Here is a 25,884-nt window from a genome sequence, read left to right as displayed (position 1 = left end):
GAGGCGGGGCGCCGCGGCACGGCGCGCTCCCATTGGTCACTTCACTGGATTGGGCGAGGCGGGCGCGGCGATTGGCCGCGCAGGTGGGGAGGGGGCGGGGCCTGGCCGCAGCGCCCTCCCGGGGCTGGGGCCCGTCGCGGCGGCAGCGGCGGAGATCTCGCGAGGGAGCGCGGCCGGGATTTGGCGGCGCTGCCTCCCTCCCTCCTCCCTCTGCCTGTCGCTGCTGCTCGTCGCTGGTGTTTGTGAGGAAGGGGGAGGAGGAGGAGAAGAAGGGCAGGCGAGAGGAGCCCGAGCCCCACCATCCGCCGAGGGGAGCGGACCGGAGCCCCCTCACCGCCCGCGGAGCTCTCTCTGCGCCCCCTCGCCCCGCCATGGCCTCGGGAGACACCCTGTACATCGCCACGGACGGCTCGGAGATGCCGGCCGAGATCGTGGAGCTGCACGAAATCGAGGTGGAGACCATCCCGGTGGAGACCATCGAGACCACCGTGGTGGGCGGCGAGGAGGACGAGGAGGAGGAGGAGGAGGACGAATGCTGCGAGGAGTGTGGCCCGCACCACCCGCCCCATCACTACCACCACCACCAGCCCATGATAGCGCTGCAGCCGCTGGTGTCGGACGGGGACCCCAGCGGGGCGGGCGGCGGCGCGGCCGGCGGCGGCGGGGGGCAGCTCCACCTGCACCACCACCACCAGGAGGTGATCCTGGTGCAGACCCGCGAGGAGGTGGTGGGGGGAGACGACTCGGACGGACTGCGGGCCGACGACGGGTTCGAGGACCAGATCCTCATCCCGGTGCCGGCCCCCGCCGGGGAGGACGAGTACATCGAGCAGACCCTGGTCACCGTGGCCGCCGCCGGCAGCAAGAGCGGAGGCGGCGGCTCCTCCTCGGCCGGCGGTGGAGGCCGCGTTAAGAAGGGCGGCAGCGGCAAGAAGAGCAGCAAGAAGAGTTACCTGAGCGGGGGAGGCGGCGGTGGGGCCGAGGGCGGCGGCGGCAGGAAATGGGAGCAGAAGCAGGTGCAAATCAAGACCCTGGAGGGGGAGTTCTCGGTCACCATGTGGGCCTCGGGTAAGTGCGCGCCGGGACCCCTCCCTCCCCGGGCCGCGGGCCCCGCCGGCGGCCGCGCGGCGCGGCCGGGACAGTTTTGTTTTGAAGGGAGGCCATGTTTTGGTGTGTGCGATGGGCGCCGCCATGTTCATCGCCAGGGCAAGTATGGCGGCTCCCCGAAAAGATGGCGGGGTCTGCGCTGCCGCCGCCGCTCGGCCCGGCCGCGCCGGGGGGAAGGAGGCAAACATGGCGGCGGCCGCCAAGATGGCGGCGGCGGGGGGTGCGCGGGCGGGCGGGCGGCAGCGCCGCCGGCTCCCGGGCCAGGCCGCAATGGCGTAGTTTCTGCAGCAGGGGGAGGCGGGGTGCGGGGCGAACCTCCCCGCGCTCCCCCCGTCCCCGCCCCGCCGCCGCTCCCCGCGGGGCCCGCTCCGCGCCAGCCCCTCGCCCGCCCTCCCCTCCCCCGGCCGCCGCCGCCCTCTGTCCTCGTTCTCTTCCCCCCGCGTTCCCCAGCCCGCCGCCCCTCCCCGGCTCCTCTCCCTGCCGGCCCGCTCCTCTCCCTGCCGGCCCGCGGCCCCAGGCGGAGCGTGTGCGCCGGGCCATGACCGCGATGTGCGGGCACAGACCCGCCCGCCCCGGCCCCGCGGCTCCCCCGGCGCGGGGCGGCGAACCCCGAAATACCGTGCACAGCTCGCCCGGGGGCCGCCCGGCCCCGGCCCGCTGCGGTGGGTGGGGCGTTCCCGCCCGGAGCCGGCGGTGCCGGCGAGGGGAAGCGGCTCCTCGCCCCCGCGGGGCTGCCCGCGCCTCCCGCCGGCTCGGAGGGGGCGGCCGCGAACCACCGTCCCTGCGGAGCCCGAGGGGAGCCGGGGGTGACAGCCGGGAGGGGCGGCCCTGGGGCTGACCTCCGTCCCTGCGAGCCGCGGGCAGGAAAGGGGCAATTGCTTGGCGCTCGCAAACCGTCCAGCTTTTCTCTCGCCTAGGTCTGAAGCTTTAAATAGGCGCGGAGAGTCCGTGTCGTGTGAGATTGTGTGTTTTTGAGAAGGGTTTTTTCCTTTTTTTCCTTTTTTTTTTTTTTGGGAGTGTCCTTTAAAGGGAATAAAATTTTGTTGAAGGGGTTTAGTATCTGTGGGACTTGGAGTGAACCTGGCTTGGTACCTGCCCTGCCCACTTAATTTTATTTTATTTTTTCTTTTTCCTAAAATATATTGCTGGCAGTAAGGTTATTTCATCAATAGTTCTGTCCTTAAGTTATGTAAATGCGGAAAAAAAGCGGTCAAATAGTACGAGTTCATGTAACGTTTAAATTGGTGCGTACTCTTTGAATAGTAGGTTGGTAATCTGTTTTGCATATCGTAATTTTTGTGCTCTTTTGCATTTTTAAAAGTGTGTAGTGATGTCTAAAATGTTTGCCCTCTGTGATGTTTGCAAATGACCAGTTGTTGTTAGAAAGGCAAGTGTAGAAGAGAAAATGTGTTGCATGACTGAATTCTCCTACCTGAAAAGGTGGCGAGCATGGTGGTTCAGATTTTTACTCTCTTTTTAAATACAGGTGATTACTTTAGCAAGTTTAACAGAGTATCTGACACTATTGACATGTAGTCAGTTTGTAGCCCAGTCAGTTTAATCAAAGTTCTTTGCTTCCTGATGAACAGGAAAGAACATGCAAGAGTTTCCCAACTAATGTATAGTTGGATGGTGTTTTGTATGCTTCTGTGTCACTGTGTGAAAACTGAATAAATTCTCTTGCTGGTATTTTTCTTAGAACTCACCATCCAAGAAAAATAAAAGATAATAGAAATTAATATAGTTTTCTGACTTGTGGATGCTGCCTGAGGTAGCTGAACGCAAGTGGCTGTATGACTCATGAACTGGCAGGATACAGGACCTCGCTGAGATCAATTGACAATTTCTAGCATACATTTGCACTCGGAAATTCAGAGTGCCTGATAGGATGCTTCCTTAGACCTTCTGCATGCTGATTATTACTTGGCTGAAGTGAAGCATGTGTACAATCAATAAACTTGCTTCTCTTCCCATGTACACAGCTTTTACATCAGGGATAGCCCTATTGATTTCGGTGGTTTTGTTCTTTGTGAGCATGACCATGCAAGCTCAGTGCAAATGATATCTGCTTATAATTTACTGGAGATTGAATTGCATTGTTATATTCAACTCAGTTATATCCACAGTGCAGGAGAATGAATACCTAGTCTGATTTCACTCCTAATGCCAAAAAAACCCCTCCAAAAGCAAAATCAAATATATGGGTGAAAGCACAGTCTTAGAGTTTGACCTCCCCTCCTCGTGTGCGTGCATGCACACACCCCCAGCTTCAAACAGCCTGATCAGTTGAGATCTTGTGAAATTTTACTGAGCATATTGGACAGGTTCTTACGCCTCGTATGTAACTTATTTAATGTTACAGAAATGGCCCGAAGTAGTTAAATGCTGTGGCTTTATCTTTTTTTTCCTGAAATTTCAGAGGGCAAATCCAGAAAAATTTCCAGAAAAACTGCAAAAGAAACAGTACTTGGGGGACACACACACACATGCAAACCCCAAAAAACCCCAAGTACCCACAAAAAACCTCCAGACTAAATTAATGCAAAACCCCCCCCCCCAAAACTACTGACTTGCAAAAAGGTAGTAGTACTAAAGTTTCCCTACAGAATCAGGCATACTTTATTTTGAAGAAAGATAGCAGTTTTGCATCTATATTTTAACATAAAGACTTGCTTGCACGCTGATGTAATGGACTGGTTTAAAAGCTTAGCAAGAAGTTCATCAAGAGATGAACAGTAAATAAGACCACGCATTAAGATACAACAATGAGCCCTATATTGCTGTGCATGGGGTTTTGAATCAGGAACCAAGGGCACTTTGCTCACCACAGTGTGGGAAGACAATGTGAATTAATTCCTTGTTACTGTTCGCTGGTGCTACTGTATTAGCTTGTACATGGGTGGTACCAAATTTAACCAATCATAAATCTTTGTCCAGAAATTGAGTATAACATGTCTTGTAACACCTTTTGAAATGTGTGGAAATAATCTGTGAAATATATAGCAATGTGACTAAAGGGGACTACTTAGTCCTCGTCTTGTTATGTGGTTATTTAGAAATTGCAGTACTGTTGTTGGCAACGATTTAAACTTACCATAACTTCTCTTATCACCTTGGTATCTATAGTGATATCAAACTTGTGACCTGTAATTAAAGTGTTTAGTTTGAAACAGGAATGCTTTGTTCTAGTTCAGATCAGCTTTTCAGATCTTCAGAATAGAATTATTTGTTTTTCTTCATGTGTGAAAATAAGAAGTGAACAAAGGTGCTATATTTCTGAAAGAGTTGAAGAGGTGTATCTGGTGGATACTTCAGTCATGTTCCTGTAATGTGTTTATACTGTCCTAATATTTGTCAGAAAACTGTTTAAACTTAATGGTGCTCTCTAAGAGAGACATCCCAATTTGTACTAGAAAAATTGTTTTTATCAAGTGGAATTTATTTGTACCTTTGCTGGATTCAACTTGAATCGTTGTCTCTAGTGACTTTCTCCAGGTTGGGTGCACAATAGCAATGGGGGTGGGGAAGGAATGTGAGAAATCATTTTGTCAGATGGTGCTTGGAAAACTGATTCTTACGTGCAGGAGCATTTGGAAGGTGGTGCTTAAATGCTGGCTGCACCAAATACTGAAATTTCAAGCAGTTGGGGCTTAATTTTGAGTGGGGAAAAAGTATTAGTGTAACTACATCTGCTTCTAGGTAATGATTGTCAAGCTTTCAAACCTGAAATAGGTGTTGGCTTAAACTATTATTGTTAGCATAGTCTGCAAGTTAAGACTGAAATAGCACAACCAGACATTGTCCACAGATGTTAAACTGGTCAAGTATCCTATCCCTAGATGGGAAAGACAAAGATGCAGAAGTTACGTGCAGGGTTTGAAAATTATTTTTGATCATCCAGGAAGCCTGTGCTGTGGACCCACATTTGGAAGCCTGGGGAGTTCATGTTGGATTTCTAGAAAGTTTTTCAAAACCTCTTAAAAAAACCTCAATGTCTCAAAAAATATAGGAGGGTTTTCATTTTACTTCATCAGATGGCAAGGGTGAGAAAAATAGCCATCTGCTGTCTGACCAGTTGTCTTATATAGTATAAATGATAGATGACTCATTTAGTTCAGTTGTGGACTTGTATCAAGGATGGCCAAAATGCTTTACGATGACAGATAGGTAATGAGATTCTTATATGAAAGTTTTTCATAATGGAGGCAGAAAGTGATTGATTCCTTTAAAATATTAAGATGACAATCTGTTTCTCACTCTGATTAAGACTATGATACAGGCTTCTGGTATCTGTAAGTATTGAGTCTGCCCTGATGTTTTTTCTAGTGATAAGATGGACCTTTTCCTGTGTCTATTTTAAATGTATTTTCAGTTTTGAAAGTGAAATACATGCATGTGTTTCACCATCTAAAATAACTCAATTAATTTGCCTCTTAGCCCACCTTTCAAACTAGAATCCTCTAGCTTGCTGCTGGATCCTTCCCTGGGATGCTTGAGTTGCTCATATGCTGACCATTCAGAAGGTCATAGTGCTTCGGCACAGTGTCTCATAAATGCTGAAGTCAGATGATGACTATTGATATATGCACTGTTTTTGTCAGTTCATGTCTCAGTGGTGTGAAATAAGAGATGGGTGACGGGGAAAGAAGAACCTGTTCTCCATCTGTATTCAAGGCACGTCAGAGGGAAAGTAACCTAGCAGCCGATTAGGTTAAAAAATGACATACTGTGCAAAATAGAATTTTAACGTTCAGAAGTGTCTGCTAAATAACTGTATTATTTAACAAGCTAATTACAGTTCTTTGCCTCCAAACATGACCAATGAACTAATTTGCCTGGGGAGATTGCAGTGTGGTAGCAATAACCAAGCTGTTATGACAGTGCCTTGGTACTGCTCAGTTGCCGAATACATCCTTTATCATGTAATTGCTTCTCAGCTGTTCCTAAAAGCCAATGTGTTTAACTGTGTGATCATAAAAAGAAAATTTAAGCTTAAATGTTGTTCATCCTTTTAGCTGGTAAGTAGAATGTCTTTTAACTTGGTACCCTGAGGAGGAAGCTATAGGATCAGGTCTCATTGCTTTGCTGCCAGGTGTACCTCCTGAGTTCCCTTTGGCACCCTTTTCCACAGTGGAAAACTGATTGAATAGTAGTGCTTTCTCTCTGCTTGGTAATAGAGGAGGAGAAGGATGGCTCAGGATTTGGGGATCTCAAAGTGGAGTACGATAGCTAAAATCAAGAATAACTGAGGCAAAAATATTGACAGGGCTCCTTGGGTTGAGAGTTAAGAGCGTCATCTTAGAAAGCTGGGGAGTTCCAGAGCCGTCAGCTGGAGCTAGCTGTTAGTCTAGAAATGCATGAAATGGTGGGGTTCTGAGGTGCATGGATTTTCTGTGCAACAGAAAAGCTGCAAGAGATGGAGAAAGCATGGTACTAAGAGGCAAAGCATGATCAGTAAAGTCTTGGGAAACAGATTCTACCATGTTTTGTCATTGAATCTGCAGTTACTAGTTTTATCCCAGTAGTCTTGCTTCTTCCTACTTCAGTTGATACTTTTAGTTCTCTTAAAACCTCTGTTTCACCAGTAGTCAAAAGACATGGCTTGCTAAAACAGTGAGCTTTCACTGATCTTAGTAAAAAAAATGTTTGAAGTAGTTGCTTTGAAGGGCTGAAGTGGATCTGGTTCGAGGTGTACTGCCCATATATACGGCATGAGGGTAGTGCAGGAGGAAGGACACAACATGAAGACGTGTTTGGGTATGTGCTCTAAAAAGGGGCATAGAAAAACCCAGTTTAGACTAAGTACCTATCTTAATGTAATTTGGCATAAAAGGATCTAGGTGGATATCTGTGGTGTCTCTAACAAACCAGTATTTTACAGCTTTATGAGATAGATGAATATTGGACGTAGCTGTTGCAGTGACTGGTAGTGAGTGTTTCTGTGAAGATGGTGATTAGCTAGTTGACGTATTTGGATCCTCTCTGTCTTTCAGAAGAGGGGGACTAAAATTGTGTTCCAAGTTCATAACAGAAAGCTGCATCAGATCTGTAAGAGTAGTGCTAGATACACACTTAGGCAAAATGCCTTATGTTTGAGCTTGCTCTACTCTTAAGTGGTTTTAAGGGACAAAACAGTGGATCAGATACTACATAGCAGTTAATTTCCTTTTCCTGACTGGCTCCATGGCTCTGTCCATATTTAACTTGCATGGGTGGCATCCACATTAGGTTGGCTTGGGCATAAACTGCTTGGAGTTACTGTGCCGTATTTGTACTGCACTTATCCAGAGGTGTCACTGTAATTTCAGGGTTGTGTCTGTGTTTTGCCTTGCTTTGGATGCAATATGTTTGATTCTCCAGTGCTTCGTGAGAGGAAAAGCGGGAAGTAATTTGCCTGTAGTGGGCATCAGGATTTGCTTGAAGGCAAAAAACATCAATCAACTTACCCAGTTTACAGTGAGAATTGTTGCTTAACTTGTCAGCCTGAGTGAAAGTTTGCTTGCACTTTACCCTCCAGACTTTGAGCTGCCTAGTCCAGGTCGGTAGGGCATCACAAATAAACTAAATTTATGCACAGAGGACATTAGTAAAGTTTTTCCATTTCCAAACTTCCTCCAAGGGGGGTTTTTGTGTGTTGTTTTTGTTTTGTTTTCCTAGTGAGTTGATAATGTCATAGGATGGTCTGTAACTGATGGTCTGGATACTAAAGAGCTATTGAAGTCTGTTGCTACTTTTCAGAAGTATTAGCCTGACATAAGACTGGAAGGTAACTGTTTTGTGTTTTATTGCTTTGGTTTAAATTCGTTTTTAGAAGTGGAGGTGTGTGCTGCTGTAGAGATGCAGTTTTTTGGTATAGAAAAATGTGTTTGTTTTTTATTTTCACATAACTGTCAATATGCTAAACAATAGTTTCGCTTATTTTCTGCTCTATCAAAGCAATATGTTCATAGTTTTTTGTGTTTTGCTCCAGTAGTCTGTGGAATTAAATAGCTGTAGAACTGATTTCTGTTGGCAGGCTTTTGGGAAGTAAAGACACTGAAGGCTGACTTTCAGTTTGGTCCTCAAATAGCAAGAAAGCACTGTGGAATAGTGAGCCTTTACAGTAGGGAAGGAAAGAAGATCTTTAGGAATGTATACAAAATTTCCCTGTTGACTCGTGCATCTGATCTAAGGCAGGAAATGAAAACTTGCCTATGTTATGAATGTCATCAAACAGTCAAACTGCAAGTTCTGGGTAGCTGTTGAAATGGCTGCATTGAAGGCCCCTGATCTCATTCTAGTCTACAGCATGGAGAAGGCATTGCTTTTAGCTTTACAGAAATTCTGTACCCTTCTGGGCTCCATGTCGTTTCTGCCTGTGTAGGCATTGCTAATAATCTTTTTTCAAGTTTCTGTTTAGAAGAAAAAAATGTTGCCGAATTGAAGGTTTTTTGACTTGAATTTGTAACTCCTTCAGGTGCTGTAAAATTTAACATATAATCCTTGCTTAAAGTAAATTCAGTTGCTTTCTTTAAAGCAGTGGAAGAGGCTGAAACACAGTGTGGTGAGAAAACTAGATGAGAATAAAAAAGGTTCAAATAGTCGATTTTGAGGTTTATTTTGAATTTAATGCTGCAGAGAGTATTTTCTTATTTACACTTCTGTCTTTGCAGCGTTGGAGTCTGTTTTCCTCTTTCACCATGGAATATACATGAACTGCTATTTGATCTGGTAGATCAGATTAAACCCCAAACTAGCAGTAACATTTCTAGAAATAGCTCGGTGGCAAACCTTAAAAGCAGGCATTACAAATTGAATACAAATTTGTGCTTAGTATATGTCCTTTATTTGCATGTATCTTGTCCTCTCTCTCCTAGCCTAAGTTATTGAGTAATGACTAATGTTATTTCCTGTGTTTCTGTTTAGGGGAAAGGAACCCAAAACCTTTCCTCTTTTGTTTTCTGTCTTATGTTTTCCTATCTCTTAATAATTGGTGAAATACTATTTCTGTCCCAGCACCTTGTGTTTTCATTGCTTAAACACTACCCGTAAAATAAAACTTCCTGTTATTTTTGTAAAACCTCTTGTGTATAAAATAATTTCCAGAATCTGCCCCCCATACACGTAGTAGGAGAAGTAATGTACTGTCAAGTTTATTACATTGAGCTGAGCAGTTACAACCATATATACATCTCTTGCATTAGGTGTGTTTGAGGGTGGAAAACAGGATAGGTGCTGTGTATGTCTTTCTCCTGATGTGACACTTCAGTGAGGAACATAGGTGGATGTTTCTGTTCTCTATAATTTTTGTGTATTTCGATTTCTGTTACAAAAGAAATAGGAGAGGGAAAAGATTGTGTCTTGTATGTTCTGAGGTCTAAATGTGAGTAGACAGCAACAGCAGGTCTTCCACATGATTTCACTGCAGTCCTTGAGCACAAATTCGTAGGAGAAGCTCTAGAGCAGAGAAAATAGCAGTATCTTAACTGGCTTGTAGATCAAAGCTCTGAATAATTCCAGCCTGCTGTTTGCATAGTAGAGTGGGAAGGACCTTAGGCTGACCTTTGCCACAGAAGGAAGAAGCCCCCTTGGGAGGGAGACACAGGATTAAGTTTTTGTTTTCTTTCAGACCAGTCTGCAAGTGTTTAAAAACCTTAATTTTACAAGCAGGTGCTGATGCACATTGGCAGTTATTTTTAAATTTCTTGTCCCTCTGTGACACTTCTGTTGGAGGTCAAGGGGTCTGAAGACTTGAAGTAAAGATCAGTAGTCCTGACATCATAGGGTGTCTGCCACTCCTCTGATAGAATTCCAGAGTTACAGACTGTTGTTGAGTATCAAAGAGGGTATGGTGAAGATTAGTCTTGAAGAGTTAGGGGAATTGAATATCTAGGCATTGTTTCAGGAAAAGTACATTATCTTTCAAATGCAGCCAATATTTATAGGATTATTCTACTTATTTCTGTATTTGTATATAAGTAGATATGCAACTTTTGCTTCTTCTCCTCACCCACTGTATTCTTCCTGTGTTCTTCATGCTGTAACTGTCTTTTTGTTCTTCATAATTACGATGGAGATCTGGAAGTGCAGTGTATTCTTTTAAATGTGCAGCATTAGTGAATTTATAATTCACTATTCTATGATAATGAGATGCAGCCTAATAACTTATATGCTGTTTTGATCTTTAGTAAGTACTGAATTCAATATTTTGTGTATTTCAGATGATAAAAAAGATATTGACCATGAAACAGTAGTGGAAGAGCAGATCATTGGAGAGAATTCTCCTCCAGATTACTCAGAGTACATGACAGGGAAGAAACTTCCTCCTGGTGGAATACCTGGCATTGACCTCTCGGACCCCAAGCAACTGGCTGAATTTGCTAGGTAAGTAGGAAGAGAGGAACTTTAAACTAAAATGGCTTTCTTTTCACAGGTTTAATTATGAAACTGTTAGGCAGAATGGTAGATTTAGTATGGCTTATTGTTCTATTTGATTATCTTCTAAAACAAGGGACTTAGCATCAGCTGCTCTCTTCTGAACTAAAGGAAGTGGGGTTTATATTCAGCAGTCACTTCTTCAGTGACTTCTGATCTTTAGTTCTCTTGGGCAAGACAGGACCTAAATACATCGATAGACTGCATCACTCTGGGTGAGCCTTCCTTGGCACAGGGGTTAGACTAGATGATCTCCAGAAGTCCCTTCTAACCCTATCAAGTCTTTAATTTTACATGACAGAACATTTTTTTGATGTGAGTAACCTTAAAATCCTGAGCACTGAAGGATCCAGTAAGTGAAATGCTGCATTCAGGTTATTCCTTACTGAAAAGCTAGAATACAGTATTTAGTTTGTAAGGTCACTTACTGTTTTTTTTGACCTGCTTCTTAAGCTCGAGGTCTTTAATAATTTCTTCACAGAGTCACGTGTTGTGCACTTTGAAGTGCCACTGATAATTGCAGTCACAATTGGTAACTGTGCTGCTTGGATTTTCCTCTACTAAGTCAGTATTGTCCTTCGTTTACATATCAGTTCCTTGACCTGAGTGAGAAGGTGACTGACTGTCAAATGGAGGTGGAGTAACTTGTTCTGGGGGTCCCGAAAGTGTCCTCTGCAGGGCCCTGGCTCTGGTACCGGGTGCTCGGGGCCACCCGTGGCCACCAGAGGGCAACCGCGAGGTCGCTCCGGCCCCTGGAAGTGCCACACAGGGGTTGCCTTTGCAGCGCTGGCTTGTTCCCCTTCTGCTCTGCTCTGTGCAGGGGCAGCGTTGGTGCTGTGCCTCCACATATCTGAGCCATAGCTTTCTCCAGCTGCTTCTACAAGTTTTACCCATGTTGAAAGCAAAATGTACGTGTAAAGCCACACTAATTTTCATTTTTTAGCAGCTGGCTGTTCTTCAGAGCTCTGGTGCACAGTTCTGGCACTTAGAGCAGGTGGTATTTTTACTTCCTAGGTCACCTAGTACAGAAGTGTGCCTTTTTCCTGGTAGTTACTAGATGGCAGGGACTGTTGATACAAGTTCTGGTCTGGCTTCATGGATCTTGGTGTGCAGTGAAACAGCATCTATTCCTGTTTCACCTTTTTGATCTTGCTGCTTTTCTACAAGTTTTTTCCTGTTACTCTGTAGTGTGTTTGTGCCAGAGGAATGAGAGCACAGCCTCATCCCACAGTTATTTTCAGTGTAGCCATTGAACAATGAATTTTAAAGACTAGTAAAATAATTTTGCAGGTCTCGCTCTGTGCTTCAGGCTATCTGATCTGAAAATGTTTAAAAGCACATCATAAACAACTGAAAACAGGGTTCTATTTAAAGTGATGGGTGGTTCTAGCTAATGATACGGCTCTTTCTTGTTTTACTGTTGTTCATCAAAGTTAATGTATTTTTCTCTAAAACCTGCTGAAAAGTTCATACGCTTTTTTTGTGAAAGCAAATGTTTAAGTGATACTCCTGAGTGTATGTAGTGTTCTAATTCTAAAACGTTCCATATTTCTACTTATTATATGTTATTTTAAAACATGCTGAAACTCTTGGTTCTGTTACACACTGAAGTACTGAATAGCTGTCTTTTGTTAGGAAGTGGAAATAGTTTCTCACAGACTGTTCTCCATGTAGATACTGAATACTTTTTCTCCAGATTGGTTTGAATACTTGAAATGGTTGCCAGGATTTGAGCTTCTTGAAATGACCAGACTACTTCTATAAGATCTGTTGACATATTTCTGAATATTGTAAAATGTTTTAGTTTTCTATAGAGAAAATGGTGGCTGCTGGCAGTATTTTAAAATTATCACTTTTTTTTTTTATATATTCATGGTGGAATGTTCTAGGAATTTCCAGAGCTAGAATTCGTAGCAGATGATGGAAAGATTGAGGTCTGTGTGTACAGTCCCTTTTCTGTTAATCTATTTCTGTGCAGCAGATAAAATGTAATTCACTTCAGTGAGAAGTATATGATGATAGAATAAGCAACTTAGGGGGACATATCCTTTAGCAATATCCCCAAGTTGCTCAAAACCTAGGAAAAATTGTTCTGATAGCTTAATTTTAGATAAATGAAAATTTAATGCACTTTCTGTTTTAAGGAAAGTTTTTTGATTTCTTGGTCAGAATTGATGACTGTCAAACTTTCACCCTTGTCTTAACAGACAACCATTTTCCTTTTAATTTTTTTTTATATTTTAAATTATTGCGTTTGTTTATTCTTCTGAGAATAAAGAATATGGGTGTATTAGAATTTGAATATTGTTTGGATCTAATAAGATGAATTTAAGCACTCATATCTCCAAACCTCTGCTCAGTTGTCTCTTTGATCTTCCTGTGTGCAATATCACTAGAAACATTGCATGCCAAGCTGGAAGAAAAAATTGGGTTTACGTGTGTGGGATTGGGTTTGGAGGTTCAAGGAACCAGTTTTTCATGCTAAAAGAATGTGTTTAATGTAAATTTATCTGAAATTGTCAAGCATTGCTGGTTGTTTTACAGTTCAGAATTTCCAAATTCTTAGTAGCTGTATTCTGAAAACTTTGAGCATTACATGAAGTTGAAAGTTGTAAACCTGTTAAGTAGCTTCATGTACTTGAGTAAAGTTTTGAATAAAAAACTGATTACTTGGAAAAAGAATTTTGACAGTCTTCATATAAGGAAGTGTGAACTGGCTAGTAAAATTGTATGCTAAGTGTGCTTTGTGTAGTTGAGAGAAAGTTATTTTGGGTTGCTTTCTTGTTTTCATTAAGGTAGTTTAAAGAATCTCACCATACATTTGTAGAAATTAGCTACTGAAAACCAGGCATCAATTATTAGGAACAAATTTCTGAGGTTAAGCTTAAACAAAGCTTGACTTCTAATAGTAGTAGATTTTGGGCATGGTGTGTGTGTTATGATCATGATATAGTAAGTGAAAGGTAGTGCAGGAATGGACTTGATGCTTGAAGTCGTCTGTAGCTCTTCAGCCCTTAAAAAAATAATTTGGCACTGTAGTAATTGAGCATCTGCAGTGACCATCAGTGCTCGGGACTCCAGAGCGAGCTGTTGTCTGTCTGTTGTGATACAATTGTCTTTCACCACCTGGTTTAGTGTATTTGTCATTGAGTCACATAGCAGGAGTCTGGATCCTTTAACTGGAACTCTTATGGTTCTTCCTGGAAAAGCTTTTATGCAATCTATGATTCCATTGGAAACACTGTGAATAAACAAGCTGTGTCAGAACATTAAGATGTGTTCAGTAATGCACAGATGAATTACCATAAGTTATACCTAGTTGTGCAGTTTATCACCTTTTACAGATTATTTCATTCTGGTTTAGGAGTCGTGAATTTTCTCTAGCATGCTTTAAAAATGCAGTTGAAAAAAAAGGTGGATTTCTCTGAGACAATCATATCAAAATGTGAAATGTTAATTATGAATGATGTACTCAGAAAGACATAAAGCCTAATAAGTTACCATATTTTCGTTTCATACCTTTGACTGCAACAATGGAAATTCTTTCAAGTGGAATAAAATGTTTCATTCCAGTCTAAATTGATTACAAGTAATTCAGTAGTTAGCTGTGAAGAAATCATAACTGCTTGGTGTTAAAAGCTTGGGAAGGTAGCAGGGATATTTCTAGTGGGGGCATGTGGCAAATTCCCTCAAAGCAAGCCACTAAGGACAACCGGCTGCACCCTGATTGCCCCCTCCCTCCCTCTTGTTCTCCAGGCAGATCCATGCTATAGAACTGGCTATAGACAGCAGGAAACAGACATCAGTAAAACTAAGAAATAAGGGAATATTCTGTAGCTGGGAAATTGGCACAGTATGGGTCTTGATGGTAAAAACTTTACTCTCCATGGTTTTATCTTCTGGTGCTCTTGGTATCTTTTCTGAGGGAGAGCCATTGTGAGAACTGCCCTTCCTTTCTGTCCGCTTTCCAAACAGTTGGAAAGCAAAGGAGAGGAAGCTGTGTTAGCGTTTGAAATCGGACACCCTTCTTAAAACTGACAAAGCATTCTGGTCACCCAGATTTATGACTTAGGCCTCTTTATAAGGTGTATGCTTTTGTGTTGGTTTTGTTCGTGTTGCAGAGAAGCTTAAAGGGCAGTAAAGTGACAATTGCTTTACCCAGAGTGCTCTTCTAGGGGAGGGGAAATCTTCTGCTCTGTACCACACTGCGAAGGTCACTCTCCCTGTTTACACATATGATATCCTTCATAGCTGGAACAAACCTAGTAATTATTTTTGCCAGAATGAGATGGAGTGAAAGAACTTCTTCTTATGACGTTTTTCTACCTAACTGACCGAAGCATGGTTAAGGCACTGGCTGTGGGTTTTTGGGTTGCACATAGATTGCTGGGACACCTTGTGCCACTCCCCTTTTATCTATTTATCCAAAAGCCAGTCTAGCCAGTTTCAGGAGTTCTTCAGCACATTCTTGCAGTAGCACAGGGCCATGATGCTCATGTTAGTTCTGCTCAGCAGGGCAGCACAAAGGGAATGGCACGAGGAGGGAACAGATCAGCAGTGGCAGTAACACTGCCGAGAGAGAATAATTTCTACCATGTCTGACTGATGTTCTTAGGGGTTTGGTCATCAGCACGGGTGAATATCACTACTTGTCATCAGAGACCTCTAGGTTGTGTCAAAGGAGTTGCCTGAGAGAGTGTAATGCTGTTTAGGTTAGATTTATGTATGGAGGGAGAGAAAAAGATGTGAGAACGCAGAGCTCTTAACAGTGGCAAAAAAAGAGATTTTGAAACAAGGAGGAAATTCTATACTGTTATTTGTTTTTTGAATTATATTTACTTTATTCCTAGCCTTAACACTGTTCCTGTGGCTAACTTTTAAAATTGGGTCTATGGACGAACACATAGGTTGTGGAGATTGACGGGGTGGGGATTGATTCTGTCAGGTTACAGTACTTTCAGTTCAGATGTGTAGATGAAAGGAGGTGATTAGATGTAACTTTCACATACTGCACAGTGACAATGTTGCTTTCTTTATTTTGAGAAACTGAGTTGTGATTTCACTCAGTCTTCCTTATGCATGGATAGGATTGTGCACTTTTATGAAGCTTATTCTGTAAAACTGTAAGGTTGCACGCCTTTCTTCTCCCTCTGCTGTCACCCATTCCTTCCCTCCACCCACCCAGTACAAGTTAAGACTTAAACTTTAATTGCAGTGTCCCAGTGCCTTGATCCAAAAGGTACACTTCCTAATTTTCGCAGTTAGCTGCTACTAGCATGGCCATGTAAATTCACTGCAGAAATTAAAATTCTGGTCTTGCCATGTAAATTGATTTTCTGCAAAGGAGAGTGTTTCCAAAGTTCCACCCCAGTATTAATGTGTGGATCTGTAGTTGTCTTAAATAGTTATATTTGTTAGAGTTCTGTTTATGATTAATGTTTCAGGCTAAGAAAACTTGGATGGAGCTGGCAGAGATGCTCTACTTGGTGGGAGCCAAAAGTCTGACTGCCACCAGCAAGAGCTACCTGCAACAGTGTAATTAAGATCAACAGCCCAGATTCTAGTCTGGTCTCCTTTTGCAGAAAGTTAATTTTAAAGTAAGACCAAAATCTTTTTTCCTAATATGTTTGAATTCTTTGAGGGATTGTCCATATGGATTCTTCAGCCTTGTGAGCAAGATGACATTGCTAACACAAGGATGTATCGTAGCTGTGCCTGTGGTGTACGTGCCCTCATGCCTTTAATCCAAGTCTGTAAAGGGCTCGGCAGTTTCTTGCTGCCTCTGGCACTGAGATACAGCCTGGACACCATTTGCCACCTCTTCCTGTCAAAGTGTGTGCTTCTGTTTTGCTGATTAGCTTGGCTGTCTATGGAACCCTGTGCAAAAGCACAGTCTTGTTGCACATTTTAGGCTTATGTTGCCCACTCGGCATGCTTCCATGAAAAATGAGGTGATTTAAAATCTGCTCGTTTATTAGCTAGAGCTTTTTGTCATTTTGTGACTAAATGTTCAAGTATACTGGCTGGACTGATAATACTGAGTTTAGAAACAAAGCTTGAAAATTAGAAAGTCATCTTATTCCAGAATGGATGTTTATAATGTTACGTACCTGCTCAGGCACTGAACTGAAAAATATAAGGTGTATATTGATGCTCCAGTCTGTCCCATGTCTGACCATCCAGTTCACCTGCAGTTGGTTCTTCAAGCTCCCTGACTACACTGGCCCAGGGTATTTTTCTTCTCGCTCTGCCTCAGCAGCCTGTTAGAGCTGACACTGTTGCAACATTTCTTTCTCAAAGATTGACTTAATACCAGAGGCAAAATGCAAGAGTCAGGAATAGGATTTAACTCGATGATCAGTGGGATCTTAGGAAAAGTGTAAAAATACAGGTGCTGCCCACTAAAGCTATTTGCCACATCTGTTGTTAGCAATCCTTTTTTGGTCTAGTCGCTCCCTTTAAAGGTGGTCAGTTAAGACTTCAGAACAATAGTGGGTTTAGTCATTCTGATCAGTCATGAACACTGACCTTGGGTTTAGGAATTTTTTGCTTTTGTTTTTGAGGCTGGGGGAAGACTCAGACTATATTTAACAAGTTGATAGAAGGAGATGGTTTTGGCACCAACTTTGTCTCCTAAGGGTGTTTGTTCTCTAATCATAACACTGTTCTCTCATGTCCCATCTTGTCAAATCATTCTACTGTGTGACCGTTTTGACATTACAGATGCTCCTTTCTGTGTCTTTTCCTGTTTTTAAAATACACAGAGATGTAATAAGGACAATCCCATGCAAAGGGTAGTTGAAGCTTTCTGTAGGGGTACTGTAAAGAAAGCTTTTGTGTGTGTTTTCCTATAGTCTCAGTACCTGCAGTACTATGAGGGTGGAACCTCACTGGAGAGTGTAGTCAGTCAGTTAATCCCCATCACTTGCTTGGAGTTAGGTATTTTAATACTTTACTCAAACTGTAAACTTGTTACTGTAAACTAAATGCAGAACAATCATTATTCCAATTGGGTTATGTGAATTAAATCTAATCAATAAGATCAACTGAGTTGGTCTGTGGTCTTGAAAAAGTAGTTGGAAGATTAAGATAATACAGAGGCTGGTGTGCAGGAGCAGATGCAGTTTGCTGTGTTCAGAATGTTTCTGCCCTCAAATTGATGAAATCTTAGGTATGCTGCTGGTGATGGTGCAAGAGGAGGTTTGTCAACACAGATACCTTGCACACATTTTCAAGTTGCTGGTAATGTCTGTAAATGTATTTTTAACCCTGCAGGAAACTGCAGTGTTCTCCAGTTAGCTCTGTGCATAGTCAGTGTAGTCTGGAGATGCTGAGCTAGCAGGAGTTTCCCAAGTGTCCACTTACAGAAAAGAACAAAAGCAGCCTCTAAACTCTTGGGTTTGAATGTCGTGTCTGTGAAGTGGCTGTCAAGTGCTTTAGTCTGCAGGCAATCACTTGAACTGTGCTGCACCTGTAGTACTGAAAGGAGTCAGATTGAGGGACCAGTGATAGCTGGCAGAGCCATAGGAGACTAGTCCATCACATATTACTCCACTGGCAATTCTGAGAATATTTTCCTGGGTCTTCAGGACTTCTCAGGGAGTTTTTTCACTGCTTTTGCCTTAATTCAGCCTTTCAAGACCTTTCATTGCTGTCCTCTCTCAGCAGTCCACATGAAGGAGGCAGGTGAAAGAGCAGATTTCAGCCATACACATGGGAGTGTGACAGTACCAAAGAAGATGGACCCTGCCTGCAAAGAAACAAATGTGGTTAGATTACAGGGATTTTAGCTTATTTTTCCTACAACTCTTGAGTGTTTTTTAAATGTTTAGAAGTTGCTGTTTAGCCAGGCTCAGATTAATTAATAAAAATGCATGGGAAAAAGTACATGTATACATTGCTTGGAAATCTCTTCCCCCAACCCTGTTCTTCAATATCAGTTTCCAGGAAATGAATTCATGGGGATTAAAACTGTCTTGGGTAGCAACAGACACTTCTCCTTCTTAATGTTAAGAATAGTGATTCTGATTAATTCCAATTTTTTTTTTTTTTTTAATTTCAAGCCACTCGTCTCTGTTTAGTTGAGACTAAAGTACACCAGAAAACCTTTTGTTTAACTTACAGATATGATATGTAACCACCTTGTCACACAGAACTATCTTGTACTGCATTATCAGGAAAAGTTGTTCAATAACCCACATGAATAGACTAGCTCTGCTTCTACAGCAAGGTTTGGGAATGTGCAAAATTCATACCTAAAGCAATCTCCAGTTGTGTGTGGTGCATTTATTTACACCTACCTACCTCTGCCATTAGGTGGGGATAGCCTTCTCTTTTCGGTTTTTTTGGAGACAGCAGTACAGGTTTGAGAAATAAAGACAGCTAAAAGTGCAGTTCACTTCCCCAGAGTGATGTCACACATCTGGCTCTTCTGAATTCTGACAGGTGGTTGTTATGACAACACTGTTCTAAGATTTTTTTCTACAAAGAGTCTTATTATGTATTAAATAGACCTAGCACATACAAGCAATAGTTTGCTGGGCTCCTTATGCAGTGAGTGGAGATTAGTGGCACCCAGAAAGTGATGCTGAAGATCCTTGTCAGCGACCAAGAGTAAGTAGGTGATTGATTTTTCAGTTGCCAAGAGTGGAATCCGTGTACACAGTAGCTTAAAGTAAGAATAAATGACTATTCCTGTGGTTGTAATGGTTGTCTACGTTGTCTGTGTAGATTCCACAACTTGCCTGATTCCTGCTTTCCCCACATCTGTAGAGTTTTCTTCTGAAGATTTGTGTGTGGTGAAAGTTCTGAAGAATGATTGCATCTACTCTCTCCTTCATGTCCTATGGAGAGGAAGTGAAGCTTCCTCTTACCAGGCCACATGGGTACTGGCACAACAAAAATGGAGTTTTCAAACAAAACCTCCTAATTACAATTAGTATGAGTCAGGGAAAAAACCTCTATTTCCACATAGAGGATTAAGAAAGTAGCATTAAATGTCTTATTCTGTATTTGAGAGGTCCTTCTGGAAAAGCAGAACTTTGCAAATCCTAAATTATACTGTTAGTATTATTATGAAGGTTTTGAAAATGTTAAAGTGAGTACCACTGATGCATGTAACACTAAGGGATAAATGTGCTCATTATATATGCACTTAGAGGAGAAGAGCTGTCTACTAATGTTTTTATACTGATGTTTGTTGGTTCTCTTTTTTATCTTTTAAGAATGAAACCAAGAAAAATTAAAGAAGATGATGCTCCACGAACGATAGCTTGTCCTCACAAAGTAAGTGAAGTGCTCAGCTTATGAGTAGACAGTAATTTGTAGATCAGAATTTTGTATTGATGTTTTCTCTTGAGAATAAAAAACTAAAATATCTTGCTGTTAATAGACTACACTCAGTTAACTGTATTTTAGTTATTATTCTCTAGAGGCTTCCTTAAAAATCTTTCACTGAATAATATATTATTCCCATTCCTTGTCTTAAGGTTAGTGCATCCCTAATCTTCTGGTAACCATGATGCACAGCCCCTAACATGCTGGTTTTACTGTTGTGATTTCCCGACACCCAAGAATACATACTTGAAAGAATGTTCTGAAAGCTGTTCAAAGTACGTTCCTAAGATCTATATATCCTCTGCTTGGAAACTATGACAGATTTGGAGTCTAGATCAGGAATCAGCAATTTATGGTGCAGATGCCAAAGTCAGCGTTATTGGAAGACTGAATTACATTCCACAGAGCTGGAAGGTGCATCATCTTGAGAAGCAGGCATCTTGGAGTTACGACTCTGAACCACTGTCCTATTATTCCTTTGACTGCACATGGCTCATAGTATTAAGTGAGGAGACAGTTTGAGATTTTTATGTTTGGGATTGTGTTTAGGTTTTTTTATCAGCTTTTCAGTACGATTCTGAACCACATTCAAGCTTCTGTCTTGAATAAATGTTACCAGTCACCTAGATTGGTAGCATCTGTCTTTACTGCATTATCCAGCTTTTGTAGTGCTTCTGTTAGCTGACTTAGCCTGTCACAAAAAAAGACAAATACAATCTTGCTGACTTCTGGTCTAGATTAAGTGTGAGCCTAAGCAAATAATCAGGGCAGATAGCTAATAGTACCCATTAGCATGAATAGAGGGCTACTTTCTGACTGCCATGGCGTAAGGAATTCTGAATTCCTCTTTGTACTTAAATTGATTTCCAGTTCTCCACATTCTACAAATGTCATGTTTTTATTGTAATACAGTATTCAGAAATACAGGAACAGTTACTCTTTACAATACCAAGGAATGTTGCCTTCATTTCTTTGATTTTTTCTTTCATAGCTTCAACTTCATCTGAACAGGGGGAAAAAAAGAATGTTTTATCTTTCCATTTTCTGTCTTCTAGTGTTTCTAGGCTTTGTGCATTTATGACTGCAGTTAAAAAAAGAAATATATTGTATATGTAACTGCTGCTCTTGGAGGCAAGCAGGGACTTGGAAATAAATACAAAACAAGTTGATGGTCTGTTAAATTTGGTGCTGCTTTGCCACACCCAGTTCTGCTGCATGCAGCAAATGATGGCACAGTACTTCAAAATTAGCCGAAGAAATTCTAGTCCCTGAAGGGAGAACTCTTCTTGAAAGTGACATTTCACATTTTTTAAGAAATAAGGGATATTCAAATGTATTACTTTTGAAAAAGAAGCCTGCAGAATTTAATATGAGCAATTTAATGTTCCTTTAGGTTCTGTTGTTAAATTTTATGCCTCATAACACGGTGATGTTGGTAGACTAGTTTTATGTAAGTCTAAACAGCATCACTTGTAGTACAAATAGAATTTATGGTTGTTAGTAGGATTTTATGAGGCATTTTGAACCTCGAGGAAGATGTTTCTAAAGCATATGATAGATATACTTATTGATTGTCACTAAAAGGTGAAAAAAAACAAGTAGAAGGATTAAGTAAAGAGAGCCCCGGGTCACTGCTGGCTTAAGCACACTCTGGAATCAAAAGCAATATTGCTGTGTTGATGCAGCATGGACCACAGGTTAAGACTTCAGATGCTGTAGCTGAGTTAATGTATTGTTTGCTTTTAGATTGAGTTGGCACTAACTCAACAGATTCTCTCACCTTATTCAGTTGCCCAGTATCATGCTGTAGGTTTAAACTGTAGTAGCAGTGGCACTCTGTCTTAAGGTGCCAGCGATCAGTCTGCTGCTGCCAGTTTGGACAAGGTAGTTTCTCTAAGTTATGTGCTGGAAACCAACCCTCTTGCTCCATTTCTTCTCAGAAGTGAGAAGGAAGACGACAGAATGTTGGGAGATGGAGTGGTGCACATACAAATTGGTACTAGAGAATAATTTGTAGTATATTAGATACTATATAATATGTTGTAGTAGTACTCAGAATATAGCACATTGAAGAATACACCGTAGGTATCCATGAATTATCATTTTGTCTTTTTGGGTTTTTTTGTTGGGTTTTTTGTTTTGTGTTTGTTTTTTCCTCTAAAACCATTGTGTGCTTTTGTTTGGTTTATTCATTTGCTTCTATCAGAGCTGCATTTTCTTCGTGAGACTGTCCTATTATTCCTTTGACTGCACATGGCTCATACTAATAAGTGAGGAGGCAGTTTGAGATTTTTATGTTTGGGATTGTGTTTAGGTTTTTTTATCAGCTTTTCAAATGATTAATTTTCTTGTATTGCTTTTTTAAAAATAAATGTAAGGGATGTTCTTTTCAGGGCCAACTTATATAAAAATGTTCAGGATATAAAAGCATTTTATATGCTTGTACTGTAGCAGATAAAACCTTCTTCATGAGAACTAGCTTATCTACTAATTGAGTTTCACTCTTCTTTTTAAGGGCTGCACAAAGATGTTCAGGGACAACTCTGCCATGAGGAAGCATCTGCACACTCATGGCCCTCGAGTACACGTATGTGCAGAATGTGGCAAGGCCTTTGTGGAGAGCTCAAAACTAAAGCGACATCAGCTAGTTCACACCGGAGAGAAACCCTTTCAGGTATTGTTCACCTCCAGGCATAAGTTTATACATGTAGACTGTAACTGTGACCTGGCTTCCGTAGGACTTTGGGGATACTGTGTCTTTCCTAAAATCAGATGAGGCACTGAATGATCACCTTAGAAACTGGAAGTCCCCTTCAGCTAATTAGTCTGTCATGTAACTGTTTCCATGGACTTCTCTTAGAAATTGCCAGATCATATGTACATGGGAGATGCCTTTCAAAATAAGATGTGAAGTTACTTTAACAATGAAAGTTGCAGTTACTACTGAATTAAGAAAATGTCTCTTTCTCCTCATCGTCTTTTCAACTCAGTGCTTGTGGACAACTGAGACTTGGGGCTGTTTGCTCAGTTGACTCAGGATACTAATTTTCAGTAGAAGATATTAATCAGTTTTCAGCAAAATGATGGGAGTCACTAAATCTCTTTCTGTTTTTATCAAGTCACCTGAGCTCCTGCCACCAGAGGTCTCCTGCCCTCTTCATATGATACTGTTAATAAATCTTTACAGCTGTTCATAGGCTTGAGCATATCTCTATTCTCCAATACACATTTAAGATATGTTATTTTTAAATTATTTTTAAAAATAAATTATTTTATAAACTTGATTTGCAGTCCTCAGGAATTCACTTAAATCTGTACACTGGATATCCTCTGTAGTCAATATAAGTATTTACTACTGAACATGCCCTCCTTTTTATTTCAAGCCCATCTTAAAAGTAAAGTGGGTAAAATGAGTAAATCTTTCAAATTGTCACTGAAAGGGGGAAATGCTGATGTGAAACCTTGTTTCTGTTTTGTAGTACAGTGTAACAAAGTCCTGTTTCAGATGCACAGGTGGTTTTAGTGAAAGCATTTGCTTGTAAGCTGGAAGTTAGTTATCTTCCTCTTTGAAAATAGATATACTTTGTATATATAATATACATAGTATACTTCAGTATCTATACCTAAGTATTGCAGTTTTTGGTGTAGTTCGCAGATGATGCTCACAGCTCCACTATAATAATCTTCAGCAATCTGGCTTCATGTTCGTGCAGTCTAATGATTTGAAGAAGAATATTGCTCTAATCAGCGATGGAAACGTGTGCTGTCTTGTTAGCTAACGGAGTATATCTTTTCCTTTCAACAGTGTACATTTGAAGGATGTGGAAAGCGTTTTTCACTGGACTTCAATTTACGCACACACGTGCGAATTCATACTGGCGACAGGCCCTACGTTTGCCCATTTGACGGCTGCAATAAGAAGTTTGCGCAATCAACTAACCTGAAATCTCACATCTTAACACACGCTAAGGCCAAAAACAACCAGTGAAAGTTGGAGGAGAACATTCTTGAACTCAAAAGCGTCTTGCAGGAAAATGAATTGGAAATAAATACGCCTCCCCTTTGTATATTGTTTCTAGGAAAGAATTTTAAAAAAAAAAAAAAGAACCTTACAAACTAAAGGACGTGTTTTGATAAGTAGTAAATAAAAAGCAAAAAAAAAAAAAAGAGAAATCACACAAAAAAACTTTAAGGTGACATTGTTAAGATGCTCTACCTTGATATGTAACCCCGTTTCAAGAACACGGTGTTTTGTAAAGTGCGTCCCCAACTGGCCGGGTCAGCTCATGAACTTGCATCAAAAGAGACGATTCTTTATACAACAGTGCTAAAATTGGACTTCTTTTCACATTCTTATAAATATGAAGCTCACCTGTTGCTTACAATTTTTTTTAATTTTGTATTTTCCAAGTGTGCATATTGTACACTTTTTGGGGATATGCGTAGTAATGCTATGTGTGATTTTCTGGAGGGTGATAACTTGCTTGCGGTAGATTTTCTTTAAAAGAATGGGCAGTTACATGCATACTTCAAAAGTATTTTCCTGTAAAGAAAAAAAAGTTATATAGGTTTTGTTTGCTATCTTAATTTTGGTTGTATTCTTTGATGTTAACACATTTTGTATAATTGTATCGTATAGCTGTAATGAAATCATGTAGTATCAAATATTAGATGTGATTTAATAGTGTTAATCAATTTAAACCCATTTTAGTCACTTTTTTTGGAGAAATACTGCCAGATGCTGATGTTCAGTGTAATTTCTTTGCCTGTTCAGTTACGGAAAGTGGTGCTCAGTTGTAGAATGTATTGTACAGGCACTGACCGTTTATTAACACCTGATAATATGTACATCCCCCCATGTAATAGAAAGGGCAACAATAAAACAGTGGTCCTAAAGAAAGAATCTGGCAGAAAATGATCTGTAAGCACAGTCTATTTTCTTTTGTTGTCCAGAGCAGTTCTAGTTCCTCTTGACCTCCCAGAAATTGGAAGCTTAATAAACTCAAGTTTCATTTACTTTGCATTCAATTACAGTGATTTGTGATGCAATTACATAACACCACGTCAGGTGGTACATCTAAACAGAATTGCCGACTGTAATTCTGGTTTTGAGTGACCTAGACTTCCATTAACTGGAACGGTGGATTTGGAGACTTGGCAGTGTAGTGGGGAGTTTTCAGTGTGCCTGGACAGCAACTAGGTAAAACAGTGCAGTAAATAACTAAACGGAAACCTTTATTTAGTCAAGGTAAAGAATGTTGGAGGTTTAAATGCAGTAACAATAGAAAGTGGAGGAATGGTAGGGTTTGAGTGGTCATACCAGGAAAAAAGAAAAAAAGTTGTCTTTTTCTTTTGGCTAACTTGTTTGACTGAGTGTAATGATAAAAATTCTTGGAACCTTATTTGACGCCTTTTGCTTCAAAACAAGAACTCTTGTTTCTAAGAGAACTTAAAGGAGTTGAGTTTTAATGGTCTGATAAGAGTGGTTACTACTCATTTGTTCAAGTGTTCAAAGAAAGAACTTAGCAGAGACTATAGTAAAATGTGACAGATTAATAAACAGGAGAAAATGCACAGAAATGCATAAGTTATTTTTTAGAGACATGTAACATATTTTAATGCAGTAAAAAGTGTTGTTAATCTTTTTCTGAATTCTCTTCTTACAAGGTTCATCGAAGTTTTTATTGCTAATACTGTAAAACTTAATTTTGAGTCCAGTGTTGGTGCTAGTGCAAAAAACATGGGTAATAAAGAAACTACACTTACGACCAAGGAAATTTTCATCCAGACATAAATCAATCTGAACACTGCAACTCTAGTCTGAGGTTATTAGGGGTAGAAAGAAGGTTGGGGCATTTAATTGTAAAGTATGCGTTAGAATTTTGGCAGTATTTTTTCTTTTATATATAAGCAGTTTTTGAACAGGACAATATACTGAAACTTGTATAGTTATAGTTAAATTAAATTCTGTATACAGTTAAATTAGTGTCTATTCTTTTTGGAAGGAAATAAAATTAATTCAGTCTA

General features: G+C 41.1%; 1 protein-coding gene across 1 annotated transcript; it reads left to right on the top strand.

Annotated features, from left to right (window-relative positions):
- Positions 1-92: 92 nt before the first annotated feature.
- YY1 (YY1 transcription factor) lies at positions 93-25,884 on the top strand. The gene is made up of 5 exons (XM_027637774.1): positions 93-1,068; positions 10,308-10,470; positions 19,746-19,806; positions 22,373-22,531; positions 23,663-25,884. The coding sequence occupies exons 1-5, from the start codon at positions 372-374 to the stop codon at positions 23,843-23,845; spliced, it is 1,263 nt and encodes a 420-aa protein (XP_027493575.1). The 5' UTR covers positions 93-371; the 3' UTR covers positions 23,846-25,884.

The sequence above is a fragment of the Corapipo altera genome, unplaced genomic scaffold (genome assembly GCF_003945725.1).
Source record: "Corapipo altera isolate COAL_440 unplaced genomic scaffold, ASM394572v1 23, whole genome shotgun sequence".
Taxonomy (NCBI): domain Eukaryota; kingdom Metazoa; phylum Chordata; class Aves; order Passeriformes; family Pipridae; genus Corapipo; species Corapipo altera.
This window is presented reverse-complemented; position numbering and strand designations above follow the sequence as displayed.

Coding starts and splice junctions, on each gene's coding strand:
- YY1 (XM_027637774.1), top strand. CDS start 372: ATGGCCTCGGGAGACACCCTGTACATCGCCACGGACGGCTCGGAGATG. Junction 19,807..22,372: donor CGATAGCTTGTCCTCACAAA/GTAAGTGAAGTG, acceptor CTTCTTTTTAAG/GGCTGCACAAAGATGTTCAG. Junction 22,532..23,662: donor CCGGAGAGAAACCCTTTCAG/GTATTGTTCACC, acceptor TCCTTTCAACAG/TGTACATTTGAAGGATGTGG.